Source organism: Miscanthus floridulus, chromosome 8 (genome assembly GCF_019320115.1).
Source record: "Miscanthus floridulus cultivar M001 chromosome 8, ASM1932011v1, whole genome shotgun sequence".
NCBI lineage: Eukaryota > Viridiplantae > Streptophyta > Magnoliopsida > Poales > Poaceae > Miscanthus > Miscanthus floridulus.
The window spans coordinates 34,212,754-34,230,970 of NC_089587.1; the positions used below are offsets into that span (position 1 = coordinate 34,212,754).

The 18,217-nt window shown below is 42.9% G+C and overlaps 1 protein-coding gene across 1 annotated transcript; it reads left to right on the plus strand.

Moving 5' to 3' along the window:
- The first annotated feature begins 4,753 nt into the window (after positions 1-4,753).
- LOC136471563 (AT-hook motif nuclear-localized protein 24-like) lies at positions 4,754-6,524 on the plus strand. The gene has a single exon (XM_066469310.1). It carries the CDS (start codon positions 5,329-5,331, stop codon positions 6,295-6,297), a length of 969 nt encoding a protein of 322 aa, XP_066325407.1. The 5' UTR covers positions 4,754-5,328; the 3' UTR covers positions 6,298-6,524.
- The last annotated feature ends 11,693 nt before the right edge of the window (positions 6,525-18,217 follow it).

The following is an 18,217-nucleotide window of genomic DNA, read 5'->3' on the forward strand; positions in this document are numbered from 1 at the left end:
CGAGACTTGGTCTAGTGCTAAGAACAAGGTGTGTGTAAACCCATCGATTTCCTATCTAGTCTTGCTATGGTCTACTTGTGCTGCAGTCTAACACAAATGAATCTATAGGAAACATCAGAGATGAACAAGCGAAATCGTGCAAAAGTGAAGTACCACAAGTCTACAGGATCTCACTCCTATGTTGCCCAGCTACAAACATTTGTATGTGATGGTTGTGTTTTATTGTTACTATTGCCTTTGTATATATAAACAAAAACTCATGTGCAATGTGAACAGAAGGAGAACAAGAGGAAGGCCGCAGAACACGATCAAGGACTTGATGAACAACATGATGATCCAGGACTTGAACAACATGGTCGACCTGATGAAGATGTTAATGCTTTGGAAGTCTTTAAGGACTTTCATACTAGTACAAAAAAGGGCCTGAGCGATGCTGCAAGAACAGCAGTTGTAAGTACCTTTATTTGCTTTCCTTGAAATCTACTGAACCCATTGCCATAAAAGAAGGAAATGCAGCAAGAGCCTAATGTGGCAACATCATTTAATTTTGTAGTTGCAATTTTACACTATTCAATATGGTACCTATACATTGTGCTTATATAATCTCTATTGGGTAGGCTGCAAAAGACCTATACATTGTGCTTATGTAATCTCTATCAGTAGTTGTCTAAGGAAGTCATATGCATTACTTGTTATGAATTAATCTCTTGGCTTTTCAGTTGAAGTCATCTTCCACTATCTGTAACCTAATGTTTTACTGATTGAGTTTCGCAGGAAGCTATGCAAGCAAAACCTGTTGCTAATGGGCAGCAACCAATGACTAGTGCTGATGTTATTTCCAAGGTTCTCTGCCTCTACCAGGGCAAGCGCCCCTCCTAGGCAAGTAGCAAAAATCTTTTTTGAAGAATGTTGGTATCCTGAGAAGCTCCACTAGAGCAGAGACATCGGCGGAGATGACACTTCAGGAGCAGCTTGCTGGTGAACAGGAAAGTACATCTGAGCTCGTTGAACTAGTGGATGAACTGAAGGCGAGGATAGAAAAGGCTAAAAGGGAGCTTGAGGAATTCAAGAGACAGCAATAGGAGTACAATAGGCTCAATGAGCTAGTCTTGCGCTTAAGCTCTCCTGGTAATTAACTCTCTGTCTTCAACTTCTGTGGCTTAATGCGGTGAACATTTGTGGTCTGTTGTGTGGACGCATGTGATGGTTTGATATTGGGATACTCTGTTAGCGGTTTGCTGCTGACGTGTGAAATATTAATTGTGGTTATTTGATTGCTAGGCTGAATTATTATGTAGTCAATCTGTGCAGTAGTGACGATCTCGAATTACTTCTATGATGAATTGATTGTACTCCATGCAGTATAACCAGAACAGGCCATGTGATCAAATAAAAATGCGACACGTGGAGAAACCAGTGCATGACACGTAAAATAGCTAGAGCACGACATGTGGGCTATTAAAAATCCGACATGTGGAAGGATGTCGTCAAGCCATGTGGCAGAATAAAAATACAAAACATGGACGAACAATGCCGTGACACATGGTCGAATAAGAAACGGCCATGTGGACCAATAAAAATATGCCACATGGTCTAATGAAGAAGTGACACGTGATCCAACCGCAACACGACACGTGTGCCCATAGAAAACTGACATGTGGAACAACAAGAACACGACACGTGGTCCAGTAAGAACCTAAAACATGCCAGAACCAGAGATGGCCACGTTGTGCAACAAGAAGGTGGCATGTACCCGAACCATCTCCAATGCAACCGGCTATAGCATGTACACATGAAAAGCATCTCCAATGGAAGCACCCACCAGCGTGGTAGCCCTCCTGCCACACATGCCAAAACCATTCTATGACGTTCTGTTTTGGTCACAGATCAAGCCACTTCTATGACATTTTACGAAAATTGTCATATAATTTCAAATGTGACGTGACTTCTATGATGGACCGGTTTTCGTCATAAAACTAAAATTATGACAAATTTGGCTCATTCAGTGACGAAAGCTGATCGTCATAGAAGTGAATATTCCTACTAATGGATGTAGAGAGACGATCAAAGACAAATTTCACATTCACGTGTGAGTTAGAAGGAGACGGACCAAGACAATGGGTGGAGAGAAATTTTGCATCTTTAATATTAGGTATAGATTACTAGGCCTTTAAGTTTGCAGATAAGATTCCTAAACGGTTTAGATAATGATCATACCACAAAGATTCGGTCGGACAGTCCTATATATACCGCCTATCGGCCAATGCCAAAACGAATCTAATCAAGCTAGGGTTTTTGTCTCTTCTCGTTGTTATGCCGCCGTCGTAGCTTCTCCATCCTGAGCGTCTATGTGCACCGGCGTTCGACAGAGAAGGTCTCCAGAACCCTCGTCTTTGCGATCCTGCACTCATAGGGGATTAATAAGGTTTTTGGGAAGCGCTTTCACGTGACTGTTCCCAACCTGCACGATGGCTCATTTTCCTAAGCAAACTGTGTTGGGACGTCGCGTGCGCCGCCAACAGATTCACCACATTATCAACGGCAACGTTACTCCACCTCTCATCAATGACTTTGTGCCACCACCAGCAACAACGTCTCCACCACCAGTAACGTCGTCTCCCTCCGCAGATTAAAGGTACACACCCTGTGATCCAATCTATTATTACAGTATGCCTACTGTCTTGATCATGATGCCATTCGTTATGCCTGCTGTCCTAATCTCGTTGCCGTTCGTTATGTCGCTATTCATGATGTTCGATCTAACTAGTATGTTAGGACTGTTCACGATAGTATATGAGATCGTCATGATTTATATTCTGGTTTTAATATGAAAATGCCTACTTTTTCAACACCACTTAGCAGTTATCAGTCATGAGACGAGATTGTGATCTTGAGACGAGATTGGGCCCGACAGTCCTATATATACCGCCTATTGGCCAACGCCAAAACGTGTATAATCAAGCTAGGGTTTTGCCTCTTCTCGCTGCTATGCCGCCGTTCTAGCTTCTCTATCCCGAGTGTCTGCGTGCACCGGCGTTCGGGAGAGTAGATCTCCAGAACCCTCATCCTTGCGATCCTACACTTGGGGAGGACGAATAAAATCTTTGAGAGGCGCTTTCGCGCGATTGCTCCAACCTCCACGACGGCTTGTTTCTAAAGGCTGCGTCAGGACGTCGTCTGCGCCGTCAGTAGACTTGTCGCATCATCAACAGCAACGTTTCTCCACTCCACCTGTCATCGACGACTTCGTACCACCACTAGCAACACCGTGCCCTCTGCAGACGAAAGGTACACACCCCATAATCCAATCTGTTATTACAGGACGCGTGTTGTCTTGATCATGATGACGTCCGTTGTGCCTGCTGTATTGATCTTGATGTCGTTCGTTATGTTGTTGTTCATGCTGTTCGATCTAACTAGTATGCATATTAGGACTGTTCATGATAGTATCTAAAATCGTCATGATTTATGTTCTGGTTTTAATCTGAAGATCGCCTATACTTTCTCAACACCCGTTAGCAGTTATCAGTCATGCATGTCATTCTCATGTAGAGAGCACACCAAACTATACTCGGTAGAGACCTGAGCCATACCTTTCGTAAGAGTCGTCTAACGCTACACACATCAACAAACTATGTATATAAAATAGGGGCTCTTGTGTTCTTGTCCCTACTTTAACGTGAAATTATGATTTTGCCCTCGTTTTTCTAACTTTGTGATTTTGCCCTTAACTGTAGCAAAGTCAACGCGATTTTGCCCCTGGTCAACAGTAAAAACAGGGGCAAATTCGCGTTGACCAGGGACAAAAACGCGTTGACTTTGCTACAGTTAAGGGCAAAATCACAAAGTTAGAAAAGCAAGAGCAAAATCACAATTACACATGTGTGTAAGGGGCAAGAACATCATTTTTCCTATAAAATATTATAGCGCGTAAGGACACATAAATTGGCGAGCTCTCGCTGGCTTTGGAGGCAGCGGGAGCACCCCATTATTGATTAATCAGCGGTTAGCTACGCGCTAACCCAGGGGACGGCCGGCCGGATTAACAAACTAACTTGGTCGGCATAATTTTAAGTGGCCTTACCTTTCAAAGTCGGACCAATGGGACAGCGATACGAGGACCAGTGGGAAGCGAGTCTTTTGGGCGAGGGGGCGTGGGCGTGGGCGTGGGTGGCCACACCGAGGGCTGGCTAGCTGCAAGGTCTGGTCTTGAAGGGATATGATATACTGCAGCAGCTCCGTGCCCTTCTGAGCATGCATGATTAATTAGTTAGCGGTCGCGCGACTCCCCAAAACCAGCCTGTCTGAGAGCTAGCTACACCACCTTGTTTAGATGCCATCTAAATTTCAAGTTTTTTCACTCTCTCTCCATCACATCAATTTTTAGCTGCTTGTATGGAGTATTAAATATAGGTAAAAAAAATAACTAATTACACAGTTTAGTTGGAAATCACGAGATGAATCTTTTGAGCCTAGTTGGTCCACGATTGGACAATATTTGTCAAATAAGACGAAAGTGGTACTATTCATCGGGTTAAAAAATTTTGTAAAGAGAACAAGGCCCTAATCATTTTGCAAAGAGAACAAGGCCCTAATCAAGGTCCGCGCTCCGCTGCTGCCGCCTGTTGGCGTGCATCTACCGGGAAAAGGGGGAGAGAAAAAGAAAGTAGCTATAGGCTATAGCCTAGCTAGTTTAGTTAGATGCCCTAGAATGAGGAATCTGCTGAGAATTTGGTGGTTGACATGAGAAGTGCCTAGCTTGCCTCCTCCCTCCTTGCTTTGTCTGGTACAGGGTAGTAGCGGTGGTGGTGGTGTAGGCGTCCCTCTCCTCCTCCCCCTCCCTCCCACCTATCATTCTTCTAATCTAGCAGCGGCAAAGCGTGGTGAGGTGAGAGCGAGCCAGAAAAGAAGGGGCAGGACGCTGTCTTCCTTTCCATCTGATCCATGGTGCCTTTTCCCCCCTAGCCCTCCTCTCAGTCTCACACACCACAGCACAGGCACAGCCGCACAGCCCAGCCATGATCTCATCAGCTCCGTCCTCCTCTCCTAGTAGTCCTAGCTTTCCTATTCATGCCTTGATAATTCGCTAATTCTTCGATCTGCTCCTCCCAGGCCTCCTTAGCTTGTTTTCGTTGCTACTGTTCCATCTCGTAGGTTTCGTTGTCGTCCCTGGCCGCCACTTGAGTGATTTGTTAGCAGATAAGATTGAGGCCTCAGAAAAAAAAAAGATCCCGCCGCGAGAAAAAGAAAGAGGGTGAGAGGAGAGCTAGCACTAGCAGCAGCAAGGAGGGGAAGAATAACCTAGCAAGCCTGTGCTGTGAGGTGAGGATGGATCCGGTCTCAGCATCCATACACGGTCACCATCTTCCTCCACCATTCAACACCCGCGACTTCCATCACCATTTCCAGCAGCAGCAGCATCACCACCAGCTGCAGCTCAAGACCGAGGACGACCACGGCAGCGGCGCGCCGGGGGTGTTCGGCTCCCGCGGCACCATCAAGGGCGACCACAACGAGACTAATGACGAGAACAGTGGAAACAGCAACGGGAGCGGCGGCGGCGGAGGCGACGAGCTGGCGCTGGTTCCCCCATCTAGTGGTGGCGGGCCAGAGGGCGGAGGAGAGGGCACCCCGCGCCGCGCGAGGGGCCGGCCGGCGGGGTCCAAGAACAAGCCGAAGCCGCCCATCATCATCACCAGGGACAGCGCCAACACGCTGCGGACGCACGTCATGGAGGTGGCCGGGGGGTGCGATATCTCCGAGAGCATCACGACGTTCGCGCGCCGCAGGCAGCGCGGGGTCTGCGTCCTCAGCGGCGCCGGCACCGTCACGAACGTCACCCTGCGGCAGCCGGCCTCCCAGGGCGCGGTCGTCGCCCTCCACGGCCGGTTCGAGATCCTCTCCCTCTCCGGCTCGTTCCTCCCTCCGCCCGCGCCGCCCGAAGCCACGGGGCTCACCGTCTACCTTGCCGGCGGCCAGGGGCAGGTGGTGGGCGGCAGCGTCGTCGGCGCACTCACAGCAGCCGGGCCCGTGGTGATAATGGCAGCGTCTTTCGCCAACGCGGTGTACGAGCGGTTGCCGCTGGAGGAGGATGACATGCTCGCTGCACAGGCACAGGCCGACAGCGCAGGAATTCTCGCGGGTGCGCAGCAAGCGGCGCAGCTCGCCGCCAGCGGCGTGGATCCAAGCCTCTTCCAGGGACTGCCGCCGAACCTGCTCGGCAACGTGCAGCTGCCGCCAGAAGCAGCCTACGGATGGAACCCGGGCGCCGCCGGTGGCCGTCCGGCGCCGTTCTAATAATTGATCAGCCCGCACGCAGCTTAGATGGTTAAGTGATTTAGCTTTCTTCTTCCATCTTTTACTTGAATTTGTATCGTGGAGAATTTCCGTCGGAATTGCATATGATTTCGCATGTTAATTAGTAAGTTATCTTAATATTGTTTCAGAATATGTAGCTCGATTTCTGCCATTTCCTTTCGCTATTTCTTGTGTCGTCATGCATAACTCTTGTTGCTGTTGTTGACTTGAAGCCGGGTTTTGTACCTTATCAAAATCATCTCTTTTTCCCCCCTGTATTCAGTACATCAATTAGTCCTTTTTTCCGTATAGGACATACTAACTAGGAAGAAGGGCAAGAGAGGAAACTGGCCTGGGAACGAATTGAGGAATGATAAAATGGTATGGGATAGGCCTGGGGAACATGTGGAAAGATGAGTGTACTTTTACCCTGGCCTGTGCAAACTTCTCTGACTCCCAAGCCTTGGAAGTGAAGGTTTGATCGGTATGAGAAGTGCCTGTCCTGACACCACCACCACAGGCACCACCATCATCATCATTTCATGCTACAAATTCTGCCATCTCTTCGCCCGCTACCATGGATACTCACGACTTGTTTAGTTCCTCCCCCAATGCATCCTATCCCATCGAATGTTTGACACATATATGAAGTATTAAATATAAACTAAAAATAATTAATTGCACAGATTGTGATTACTTTGCGAGACGAATCTTTTAAGCCTAATTAGTCTATGATTTGACAATAAAGTGCTACAGTAACACATGTGCTAATTAGGCTTAATAAATTCGTCTCGCGGTTTACCGACAGATTCTATAATTTATTTTTTATTAATATCCTAACACTACACCTCATATGACATCTGATGTGATACTCCAAAACTTTACGCCCTCAAACTAAACAATACCTGACTCTCGGAATAACTGAAAGTCTCTGCCCACTGACCAGTTACTACCGTCGTGTCCTGCTGCAGGACAATTAGCAGTGGTAGTAACTTCGATTGCACGTACTACTACCTTACAATTCCTTTTTTTTATTATGTTCCGCCACCACATACATCACCCGGCTCTAGGGCCCGATACGGCGATACCGGCCGCCTCCATCGCCGTCCTTACCATGATCGTTCATACATAACCTGAGTTTTTTTATCTACTTTAGATCCGGCATGAGCGCGCCCTCGTCTCCACCACCTCCCAAACTCCCGCTGCTCACTGTTGCTGCCCTCCACCGTCACCATGCTAATCCTGACCTTCTCGGCCTCCTTCTCTGGCTGATGCCCCTGTCGCTTGCACCACCCACCCGGCGGGCGGCGCCCCCGCTGCCCTACCCTCTATTATTGTCTTGACCACCAACACCGTTGATCTCGCGGTCTCCCCGGAAACCCCCTTCTAATTAAGCTGGTAGCTATGGAAACTCCATAACTCGTGAAGCCCCGAACCCTAACGCCAGAGTGGCCGGTCTTGGTCTCTAGCAACGGCATGTCCATTTCATTTTGTCCTTTTTTGTCTGCATGCATGCCGCACGGGTGAATCCTGGTGCACAGGATGATTAAGCATTTAGCTTTTATATATACCAAAGTTAACTTGATCTGTTTGGTTTTGTTGCTTGATTGTTTCAGTGATCATACTGCACTTCTACTAAAATATTATTCATGTAACACCCCTGGTGTTACGCATCACTAAAACATGATCATGTCATCATCATGCATAGTAATCACTCATAGTAGCTAATCAAGTTTTGCATCCACTAAAAACAATGTTATTTGATTAGCAATGCAATGCATGTGTGTTGTAATGTGTTGAAACCAAAAATTCTTTTAAGGTACTTTGTGACCTTCTATTTTGGAATTTCACTAAAATACTTGAAAATTATGCTCTAATAAACTTTGAGGTGTGAAGTAGGTACTTTACACTAGTGTCAAGTATAGAGTATGAATTCAAGTCCAAACCTCTAAAATTTTATCTCCAAATGTGAATTCAAAATGTGATTTCAACACAACCATTTTTGGCTAAGTTGTGGATTTCGACATTTAAGTTCCATTTTGGGGAATTTATTAAAATGAACTTCTCAAATAAACTTGCTTCAACCATTGTATCGTTGATTGGTACAAAGATTGTACTAACCAATGGTAGTTTTGGTTGAGATGTTTGTCAACTAATTAATCACCAATTAACTCACCTAAGATTCTAAGTTAACCACTTTTCCAAAACCCTAACTGAATTTCCTGTCAGTTTCAAAGTACCCCTGTTCCTCATTCAAAATCTCTCAACCTGTTTAGAATTAGGTGATGATTCTTAAATCAATGTTGGAGATCTTACCAAGAGGAACAACTTTTATTTCTGGATCTTTTCAAGTTTACATTTTGGATCTAGAGAAAAATGAGGAGGAAGATTGAGTTTCAGGCTGCTACAGTACTACATCGGCAACCAGCTTGTCTGCCTGCTTCACCGGCTCTGCGTGCGTGGTCACGCAGCTGTTGGCATATCCAAGTTCAAACAGCTGCTGGCACTTCTCGTCGCTTCACCCCGCCGTTATAACGCGGTCCCGCCGGTCATCTCGCTCTTTCCCTGTCTCAGCTCCGCCGCTGCCGAAGCTCAACTGGTTAGTAAAATTTGTCGCCGCCATAGTACCGCCGTCCTCTAGCTCTCACACCCAGCTCCGCCTCGCCCTTGCGCACCTTCTTGGTCAACAAACCTCGCCTCTCGCCGACGCAACCTTCTCCAGCGTCGGTTGTCGCCACGACTACCCGTCTACGCCGCCGTGACCGCCTCCACCATGGTCAGGCCGCTCTGGTGAGTCTCTCACCAAGCCATTTCACGTACTAGCTCCGCCCTGATGTCCTGGTGCTCATCGGCTCCTCTGTTTTAGCTGTAGAACTCCAGACGCGCTGGAACGCCGCTGCGATGCGAGTTCTCATCGCCGCCATCATCCTCACCGCCGACCGTGCAGCTCCACCTCACCTCCGTCTTAACCAGCAGGAGCACCAAAGTCACGGTGAGCTCCTGAAGCTAACCCAACTGTCCGTTTAAGCTCTACCGGGCCCATATGGCTGGAATGTCACCACGCTGGCGTGCTCTGTCGTGCCAAGCCGCCATGGTCACGGTCACGAGAGTAGTTAGCCGCGCATGCTCTATTGACCCCTCTGGCATGTTCGCATGAGCGTGTTGAGTGCACTGGTGGCCTTTGAGTCGCCGGAGATCACGCCATTGGGCTGGTCCGTCATGCCGGAGCTCCGTTGAGCCACCATGGCCGCCAACGGGGACGCTACGGTGCCGTAGAAGTTCAATTCTCTCCGCTTGTGAGTTCTCGAGGAAGAGAGGTTCGCGTAGAGTTGGTTTCCGTCCCCAGAATCGTCGCCGACGACCTGGTCCATCGCGCCGGAGTTCCACCGCGTCGCCATCGTCGACGACGCGCTCGCTAGGATGCGGTAGAGGTTCAAATAGTAGCCGAGGTTGAGAGGATTATGTTGGTGCAAGTCCCACCGTCGGAGACCTCACCGGCGACGAGCTTTCGTCGGTCAACGCTGTTGTTCACCGCGGTCAGCGCGGGAACACTGTGCCGTGGACCCGGGCCCTGCCTGTCAGTCTCAGTGGTTGACTGGGCGTGGGTGAGAAAAGGGTTTTTGATTTTTTTTCGATTTTCAGAAAAGCATATTATGTGCAGATTCTTGGAAAAAATCATAATTAAATAATCCGATCTCATAAAAATGTGAAAAGTTTTGTGTAGCCTTTTCATAATGTACTCTATCTAGTAAAAATATGAGATGCAAAAATTTAGTACTTTTGTTAGGTCTAAAAATTACCTCTTTTAATTAATAAATGCAACTTCCATGATTTTTATAGGCTAAAATAATTACTATAAAATCATGAAAATTTTTGTGTATGCTTTATATGTTCAAATCAACCTTCACAAAAAGTTTGGATTTGTTTTGATAAAAATAAATAGTCTACTTAATTTAAATACTTTTATGGATTAATAAAAATACCAAAATGATTTTTATAAATTCCTAAATAGCTTTGATGTGATTTTGGGCTTGAATGTGGACCTTGGAACACTAATCCCTTGATGTTCCTTGGCAACTTGATCATTTTTCATGTTATGTTTATATTAAACTTGTTAATAATAATAACAATATTGCTTTGTGAATAATTAAACAAACCTAACCACGAAGGAAAGTTGTATTCAAGATAATTAACTTTGCTTAGTCATATTAATTCATGCTTAATACATCATCATTCTAAAGCATGCATCTTTTATTTACGTTTAGTGATCGAGAGTGATGATCTTTTGTTGAGCAAGAGGAGGGTTTCTGTCTGTGGAAGTTGGGTATCTTTCTGTGGTTATTCTAAAGTATCTGACAACCTCGACACCGAAGGCAAGCTCCAGAGCATAAACCATTTCCTTGTGTTTTACAAATGTTATTCACATAAGTCTATGCTTTGCGCATTTAAGTGAATAGGAGTTGGCTGATATGCCTTTTGCTGCATGCCTCCCTTGACTTTTAATACTTATCCTTGTCACCATGTTTAGTTATACTAATTTTATAATGCTTAGCCATGCTTGGTTGATAAGAGTTGAGAAATAAAATTATGGTTCTATACTCAGGGTGGTCCTGAGGTTTAATAATGATCATGAATTTAATTTGAGACCGGGCGGACTCTTTGTTTGCGTCAAGAATGGAGTCTTGATGTAGTGCCCCGCCTGTGTCGATTGAGGACCGTACCATTATAGACCTATTGTGAGTCGAGACCTTGTAGTACTGGCCACATACTCCGGTAAGTCTGATACCCTGGCTATTCCATTATGTGAAAGGCCAACCATGCACTGGGAGTGGAGAGATGGCGAGAGTAGCGTGTACGCACCATGTGAATCCACCAGGAGTGGCGTAGGGAGGTGGAGTACTGTGCTCTCGGGCAGCGCTGGACCCGTTCATGTTTTAGAGGATCCGAGTGAGGGTTGATATATGTAGGTTCGGGTCCAAGCCTAGACCTGCATATGTCGTGTGGTAAGGAAACCCCAGTTGGGCCAAATCGATTCGAATCACCGTGCTTCTCGGAGAAGGAGACTCGATTCTCTACTCTACATCGTAGTTAATAACTGAAACATTAGTTATATGATCATGAGATAAGATGGTTAAAGAAGTGATTGCTTTAGATCAGGTACAAATGAGAGACGCATAAGTACTTAACTTGAGCTAAAACCTTGAAAGTAAGGATCAATCCTTAGTAAGCGTTTCTGCAAAAGTAAATCTTGATTCTTGCTTCAAACTTACCTTGATTCCCCATAAGCCTGCATATCCTTGGAGTCTTTCTTTTTCGTCGGTTAAGTTTTGTTGAGTACCGTTGTACTCAGAGATTGTTAAACCCTTGTTGCAGGAGGAGAGCCAGTAATCAAAGAGTTTGTTGTGCACCCTTGGGCAGGGTGAATCACTTTGAGTGTTGCATTAAGTGGTACCAATCATGCTACCCTGCTGCCTAGTTGGCTAAAGCTTATAAGTTTGTAACAACTTAATGAATAATTTGTAAACTTATGGTTCGTAAGACTTCCGCCATTTACTCTGATGGAACATGTTTATGTATTTGTGCAAACTATTGTAATACTACAATGTCTTATGTAATGGATCCTGCTCAAAAGAAGAAAGTGGATGATTCGAAGTTCCCCGAGGACACCCGACAGACTCCCTAAGTTATATGACTCTCATGTGCAGTAGTCAGAGGTCTTAAGGACAATGACAGGTGCATATGGGCCATATAATTTGGATGGTTCTGCCACAATTCACCACCAAGTAAAATGATTATGGAAATCAGGGGCATGCCTAATAGGTAGCCCCATGCATGCGCGAGAGATAAGACTCGGGAAAATATTGCCTCGTCCCAAAAAGAATCGAAATATATGTTGCTTCTTGAGGATTAAAAAAATCAAGTTTAATTAGATTTATAGAAAATAATATCAGCATTTATAAATTTGAATAGGTTTATTATAAAAATATATTTTATGATTAATCTAGTGACATTTATTATAAATTATAAATATTATTACTTTTTTTATATATTTTTGTCAACCTTGAAATTGTTTGAGAAGCAAGATTTCATTTTTTATTCTATACGGAGGGAGTATTTTATGCAGTGCTCTTGCTCCTGTAGTCTCCCGGTTGGGGATCTATGAACGTGACAACTGCACCACGTTGCAGGTAGAGGGTCAGTGGAAGTCGTACATTTTCGAGGCATACTGCCAGTTTTCAATGCCTGCAGCACCAAACAAGGGAGCACACGAGGTGTTAGATCTGGCCTCTATTTGATGCCATGCTATATCTCGTGTTTAAATTTTTGTCCACTGCTCTGGTCAATTTGGACGGTATCTGTGTGATCTAGCACGAAGATATGGCTGCTCTTCAGTTTTAAATATTTAGTTTTGTCTCCTTATAATTCGCTAGTAGATTTAAACTACTTGACCAATCATTCAAACTTGCATGACTACGTGTCTAGATGATATTAAGGGCAGTTCCAACCTAGAAGTTATGTGGTAGTTTCTATATTTGTGAAATCATATAGACACAAAGACATAGAAACTATATTTTTATTGGATAGTTTAGTTTTTTTGTCCAAGCATATGTCTTCTCTCTCCATCGTCTACATATCACATCACTTCATATTTTAGTTCACGTGTTGATATTGTTTCTTATGGCACTCACAATGTTAGAAACTACAGATAGTTTATACTCCCTCCTCCGTTCCAAATTATAAGCCGCTTTGACTTTTTTGGTACATCTATTTTGATATACATCTAAATATAATATATGTCTAGATACATAGTAAAATGGGTGTACCAAAAAAGTCAAAGCGACTTATAATTTAGAACTGAGAGAGTATATGTTTATTAATTTAGGTCTTTCCCTCGTCTATCTATCACATCTCTTTGTCTTGGTTTCCATGTAGACATGGTTTCTTATTAAGAAACCAAATCCTCATCTCTCCTTATTAAATCGCATGCTACATTGGCAAAATGCTTACGTGGCAGGGAAATTAATGCACATAGAAACTATGATAGTTTCTGCACTCTAAGTGCCCTTATCTAAGAAATTATTTTTTCCTCTTTCTCTCTTCTTATTGCAGTGTCACATCATATTTTTGTTTAGTTGTCATCCTCATTAATAAACATAGAAACCATCTTGTTTTTTTGGTTGGGAGTGCCCTAAGAATAGGTGGTTTCCATGGCATTAATTAAGGTGCCTAGTAAAATGCTTGATGTAGCATTGAAATTAAGGAGAGATAAGAAAATGGTTTCTTATTCAAGAAACCATCACTACGTCAAATAATATTTGTAGGGACGGCTCTAGAGGCTTTGTAGGGGCGGTTTGTCCAGCCGCTCCTACCCAAGCGCCTCTACAAATCATGCATTTGTAGGAGCGGTTCCCAAATCGTCCCTACAAATCGATTTATAGAGGCGGCTGGTGTTATCAGCCGCCCCTACAAATCGATTTGTAGGGGCGTTTGTATATTGAGCCGCCCCTACAAATCAATTTCTAGAAATCACAAAAAGGGGCAAAAACATAGCAATTTTTTTTTCATCCGAGGAGGTCCCCACCGGCAGCCACACACCCACTCTATGGTTGCAACATTTTTCACGATTTTTACACACTTTGTGTCGGTCGGGATTCGAACTCGCAATCCTCTCCCTCGCGCGCAAACTCCTCTACCACTACACCTCACGACCACTTGTGTCTACAATCCATTTTGGTTCCCCATATATTATACAAAACTGAGCATAAATTGATTGTTTGAGGCCCTAAACTAATTCAAATGAAAAAGTTGTCAACTACAAAGTTTTATAACTTTTCAAGATCTACAACTTTTATTTTGGTAGTTTCTCCATCCGAGGTCACTTATAAAATTTGAATTTCAAATTTGAGAAATTCGAACATACTTTTCCATGACAAGATGATTTCAAATGAGAAAGTTATCAACTACAAAGTTTCATAACTTTTCAAGATCTACAACTTTCATTCTTACTGTTTGTCCATCCGAGGTCATTTAAAAAATTAAAATTTCAATTTTTTGGAAATTCAAACGTAGTTTTCCTTAACAAAATGATTTCAAATCAAAAAGTTATCAACTACAAAGTTTCATAACTTTTCAAGATCTACAACTTTTATTTTGGTTGTTTCTCCATCCGAGGTCGTTTATAAAATTTGAATTTTAGTGCTTAATTTTTAATACTCGGTGTCTATTTGTAGGAGCGGTTCAATATTGAGCCACCCCTACAAATCGAGCCATTTGTAGGGGCAGCTGATAACACCAGCCGCCCCTACAAATCTATTTGTAAGGGCGGCTCATTTGGCAACCATTTGTAGGGGCGGCTCAATATAGAGCCGCCCCTACAAAGAAAGGGAGGTGTTGCCACAAATCGTTTTTGTAGTAGTGCATATCTAAATGGGAACCCAGATCAGAAGAGTTGTGATAGGTAGATAATAGGAGAGAGAAGATAGATGACTGAATGAAAATTTTATTTGTAGGAATTATCCATTGGGAGTATAGTTTCCATGTGTAGTGTCTACATTAGTTCATGATTGGGACTACCCTAATAATGCTAATTAGTTCTTCGTTCCTATTAGCTTGTGTGCTACTATTATTCATAATATGGGCAACTACGATATTCGACCAAGACTGTCTTGTTAAAAATTATCCCTCACATCGACATGTTGGCCGTTAATCTCCACAAATAGAAATGGTGATTAGATTTATCAATACAAATAGACAACATCAAAGATGACACAAAAGGCACAATATTTGTTTAATTTGTAAGGTTGAACTGAAGATTATGAGCCTAGTACTTCAACTACGGGCCACTACTACAAATTGGATTTCAAGAGACTATTGCCTAGATTAACATAGGTGGGCATAAACGAACACTGCGTCTATAAATTGAGAAGGGTGCCTATAGAATAGTTTTTACTTCAACTTATTGGATACTATATTATCCAAGCACCTCAGTCCACCCCTTGGTAATGGAAACTTCTGATCACACACCAGGTGTAATTTTCATTGGAACTAGTTAGCTAGTATCCCAAAAGGAAAGGTCTTTTGTTTTGAGGGAGCATGAGAACTTCTTGCTGGTAGTTCAACATGGATGGTTAGTCCCTACCTTTCAGCATGACAAAACCAAGCACCTACTGCTAGGTTCAAAAATCTAAGAATACTCAAATCTTGGTAAGTCCATCTTTCAAGTCTAGCTTCAAATTTCAAATGTCAAATTGACCGTGTCTTTTCTAGAAATACTTGAACAATTCAAAGATATGTCTTTACCAAAATGGAATTTCAAGGAAATACTAAATGACAAGCTCCTTGCTCTACTAAAACAACACAAAACTTATTGGAAACAGAGAGGGGCAACTAAATGGGTCAAACTGGGATACGAGGGAACCAAATTTTTTCATGCAAATGCAACAATTGAGCATAGGAAAAACTTAATCTCCTCTCTGAAGAATGAAGATGGCAACCCTATTTTTGCTCATCATGAGAAAGAAGAAATCCTCCAGACACATTTAAAGAAATATTGGGCACCTCAGAGGTGCATCAAATGCACTTTAACCTTACAGACCTGCTTCTTCCTTTAGATGACTTGTCTTGCCTCGAAGAACCCTTCAGCACAGAGGAAATAAAGGGTGTCATACAAAATTTACCCTCGGAAAAATCCCCAGGGCTGATGGGTTTAATAATGAGTTCATCAAAAAATGCTTAACAATAATTTCTAATGATTTTTATAATTTAATCTCAGTTTTTCATCGAGGTGCTCTCTGCCTTCACAGTCTAAATGGGTCTCTCATAACACTAGTACCAAAAAGGATGTAGCAAAAAAATGTTAAGACCAATTTCTCTTCTAAACTCCTCAATGAAAATAATTACCAACTTATTGGCAAACAGACTACAAAAAGGTTATCTTGGCTATGGTGCACAAAAATCAATATGGCTTTCTCAAGACAAGGACAATCCAAGATTTTCTTGCTTGGTCCTTTAAAGATTTACACATGAGTCATCAATCAAAAAAAGAATTGTTAATCCTAAAATAAACCATGATGTTATGTTACAAAACATGAGAGCAAAAGGGTTTGGGGAAACATTGCTTTCATGGATGAGAAAAATCTGAGTCAGGAACATCAACAATGCCACTAAATGGAGTGTCAAGGAAAACTTTTCACTATAGAAATAGGGGTGAGATAGGGGGTCCCACTCTCACCTTTACTTTTTGTACTAGAAGCTGATCTCCTTGAGTCAATTCTCAATAGGGCAAAAAATCCTAACCTTTTGAAGCTACCAATCCCCATATTGCATACTCAAGACTTTTCAATCATCCAATATGCTGATGGCACACTAATTATTTTGGAACATTATGGCCGACAATTATTTATCATGAAGGCACTCTTAAATACCTTCTCTGATTCTGTGGGTCTTAAGTGAAATTTTCTAAATCTATGATGGTACCCATAAACATGCAGCCAGATAAAATTGATCATTTGGCCCAAACTTTTGGTTGTTCAAAGGGAACTCTTCCATTCACTTATTCGGGGCTGCCTCTTGGTCTCACCAAGCTTAAAGTTGAAGATTTTTTTTGCATCAATCGCATAGATGTGAATAGTGTTTGGTCAGTACCTCAAGTTTTTTTTGTCTCAAACTGGAAAGGTTACAATTGACTAATTTAGTTTTCTCGACATGGCCAGCATTTTATCTTTTGTACCTTCAAAGTCCATGCCACAGTCATTGAGTAGATTTATAAGTATCACAAGCATTGCTTGTGGAGAGCTGCGGATGTGCATGCTACAACTCCACCCAAATTAAGTAGCATGGACCATGGTCTGCAAGCCTAAATATGGAGGGCTTGGAGTTATAAATCTACGAACCCATATGGTGCCCTTCTCGTGAAAAGTTTGTGCAGGTTCTTCAACAAGAAAGACATTCCATGGATACATCTAATATGGAAAAACATTTTTTAGAAATGGGAAATTATCATGTTGTTGGTATTGTGCTCAAGTAGAGAATTCCGCAAGCGCACAGAATATACCATTGTAGCACTTCACCCGAGAGTATTCCAGGGTATCACTATTTATTTTATCCCAAGGAAAAGCGATGGCTAGGAATAATAATAAACTAGAGATCTTAAGATTTACCACAAACTATAGTACCAAATATTGCAGAGGAGTAATCGAATGTTGGATAGGAAGGGTGATGAAGCAAGTGCAAAGTAGCCTAAGGATAATTTAGTAAGGTAAAGCTAGGTAGGAGAACAACAAGAGAGTACAAGGTTCCTATGATTCAAACTCTACTCCTATGGTTTATCTAAGTCAGACAGTTGCAACATAAAGATTGAGTCCTTACAATAGGTACACTAGGCGATAGTCGAGACAATAGGAGGCAAAACTCCTACCCAAATCGGTTATTTTTTATGGGGGCCTTACCTTTTAAGAACTTGCCTAAGAACATGTGGTGGAATACAAAGACTAGACAAAGCTGTCACTACTTGCTAACTACCACAAACAATATGTGTGACAAGCGTTAACCAAAGGCAAGATCGAGTATAAGCACCACACTTACACCTTCCTCACTACTCTACTTGTGATCACACAAGCCAATTAGAGCACCTAATGAAAGGCGATGATCATGTACAAGTGTGCTTACAGAATCATCAAGCTATTATAGAGCAACTATATGCTAAGACTAACAACAACAACAAATATAACAAGTATAATGTTACACAAAGTAAATACTAAGTAAAGTAGAGAAAGAATAATATATTGAATAAAAGTAAAGTCTTACAAAATGGAAAAGGTACAAGAACTATACCAGACCAGAAGACCAGCTTTGGGAACCTAAGCAGAGCTCGACTGTACTTCAAACTCCCACACTAAACTATCCTACTAAGAAGATAAAG

Excerpts from the sequence above, each read along its gene's own strand:
- LOC136471563 (XM_066469310.1), top strand. The coding sequence starts at position 5,329 with ATGGATCCGGTCTCAGCATCCATACACGGTCACCATCTTCCTCCACCA.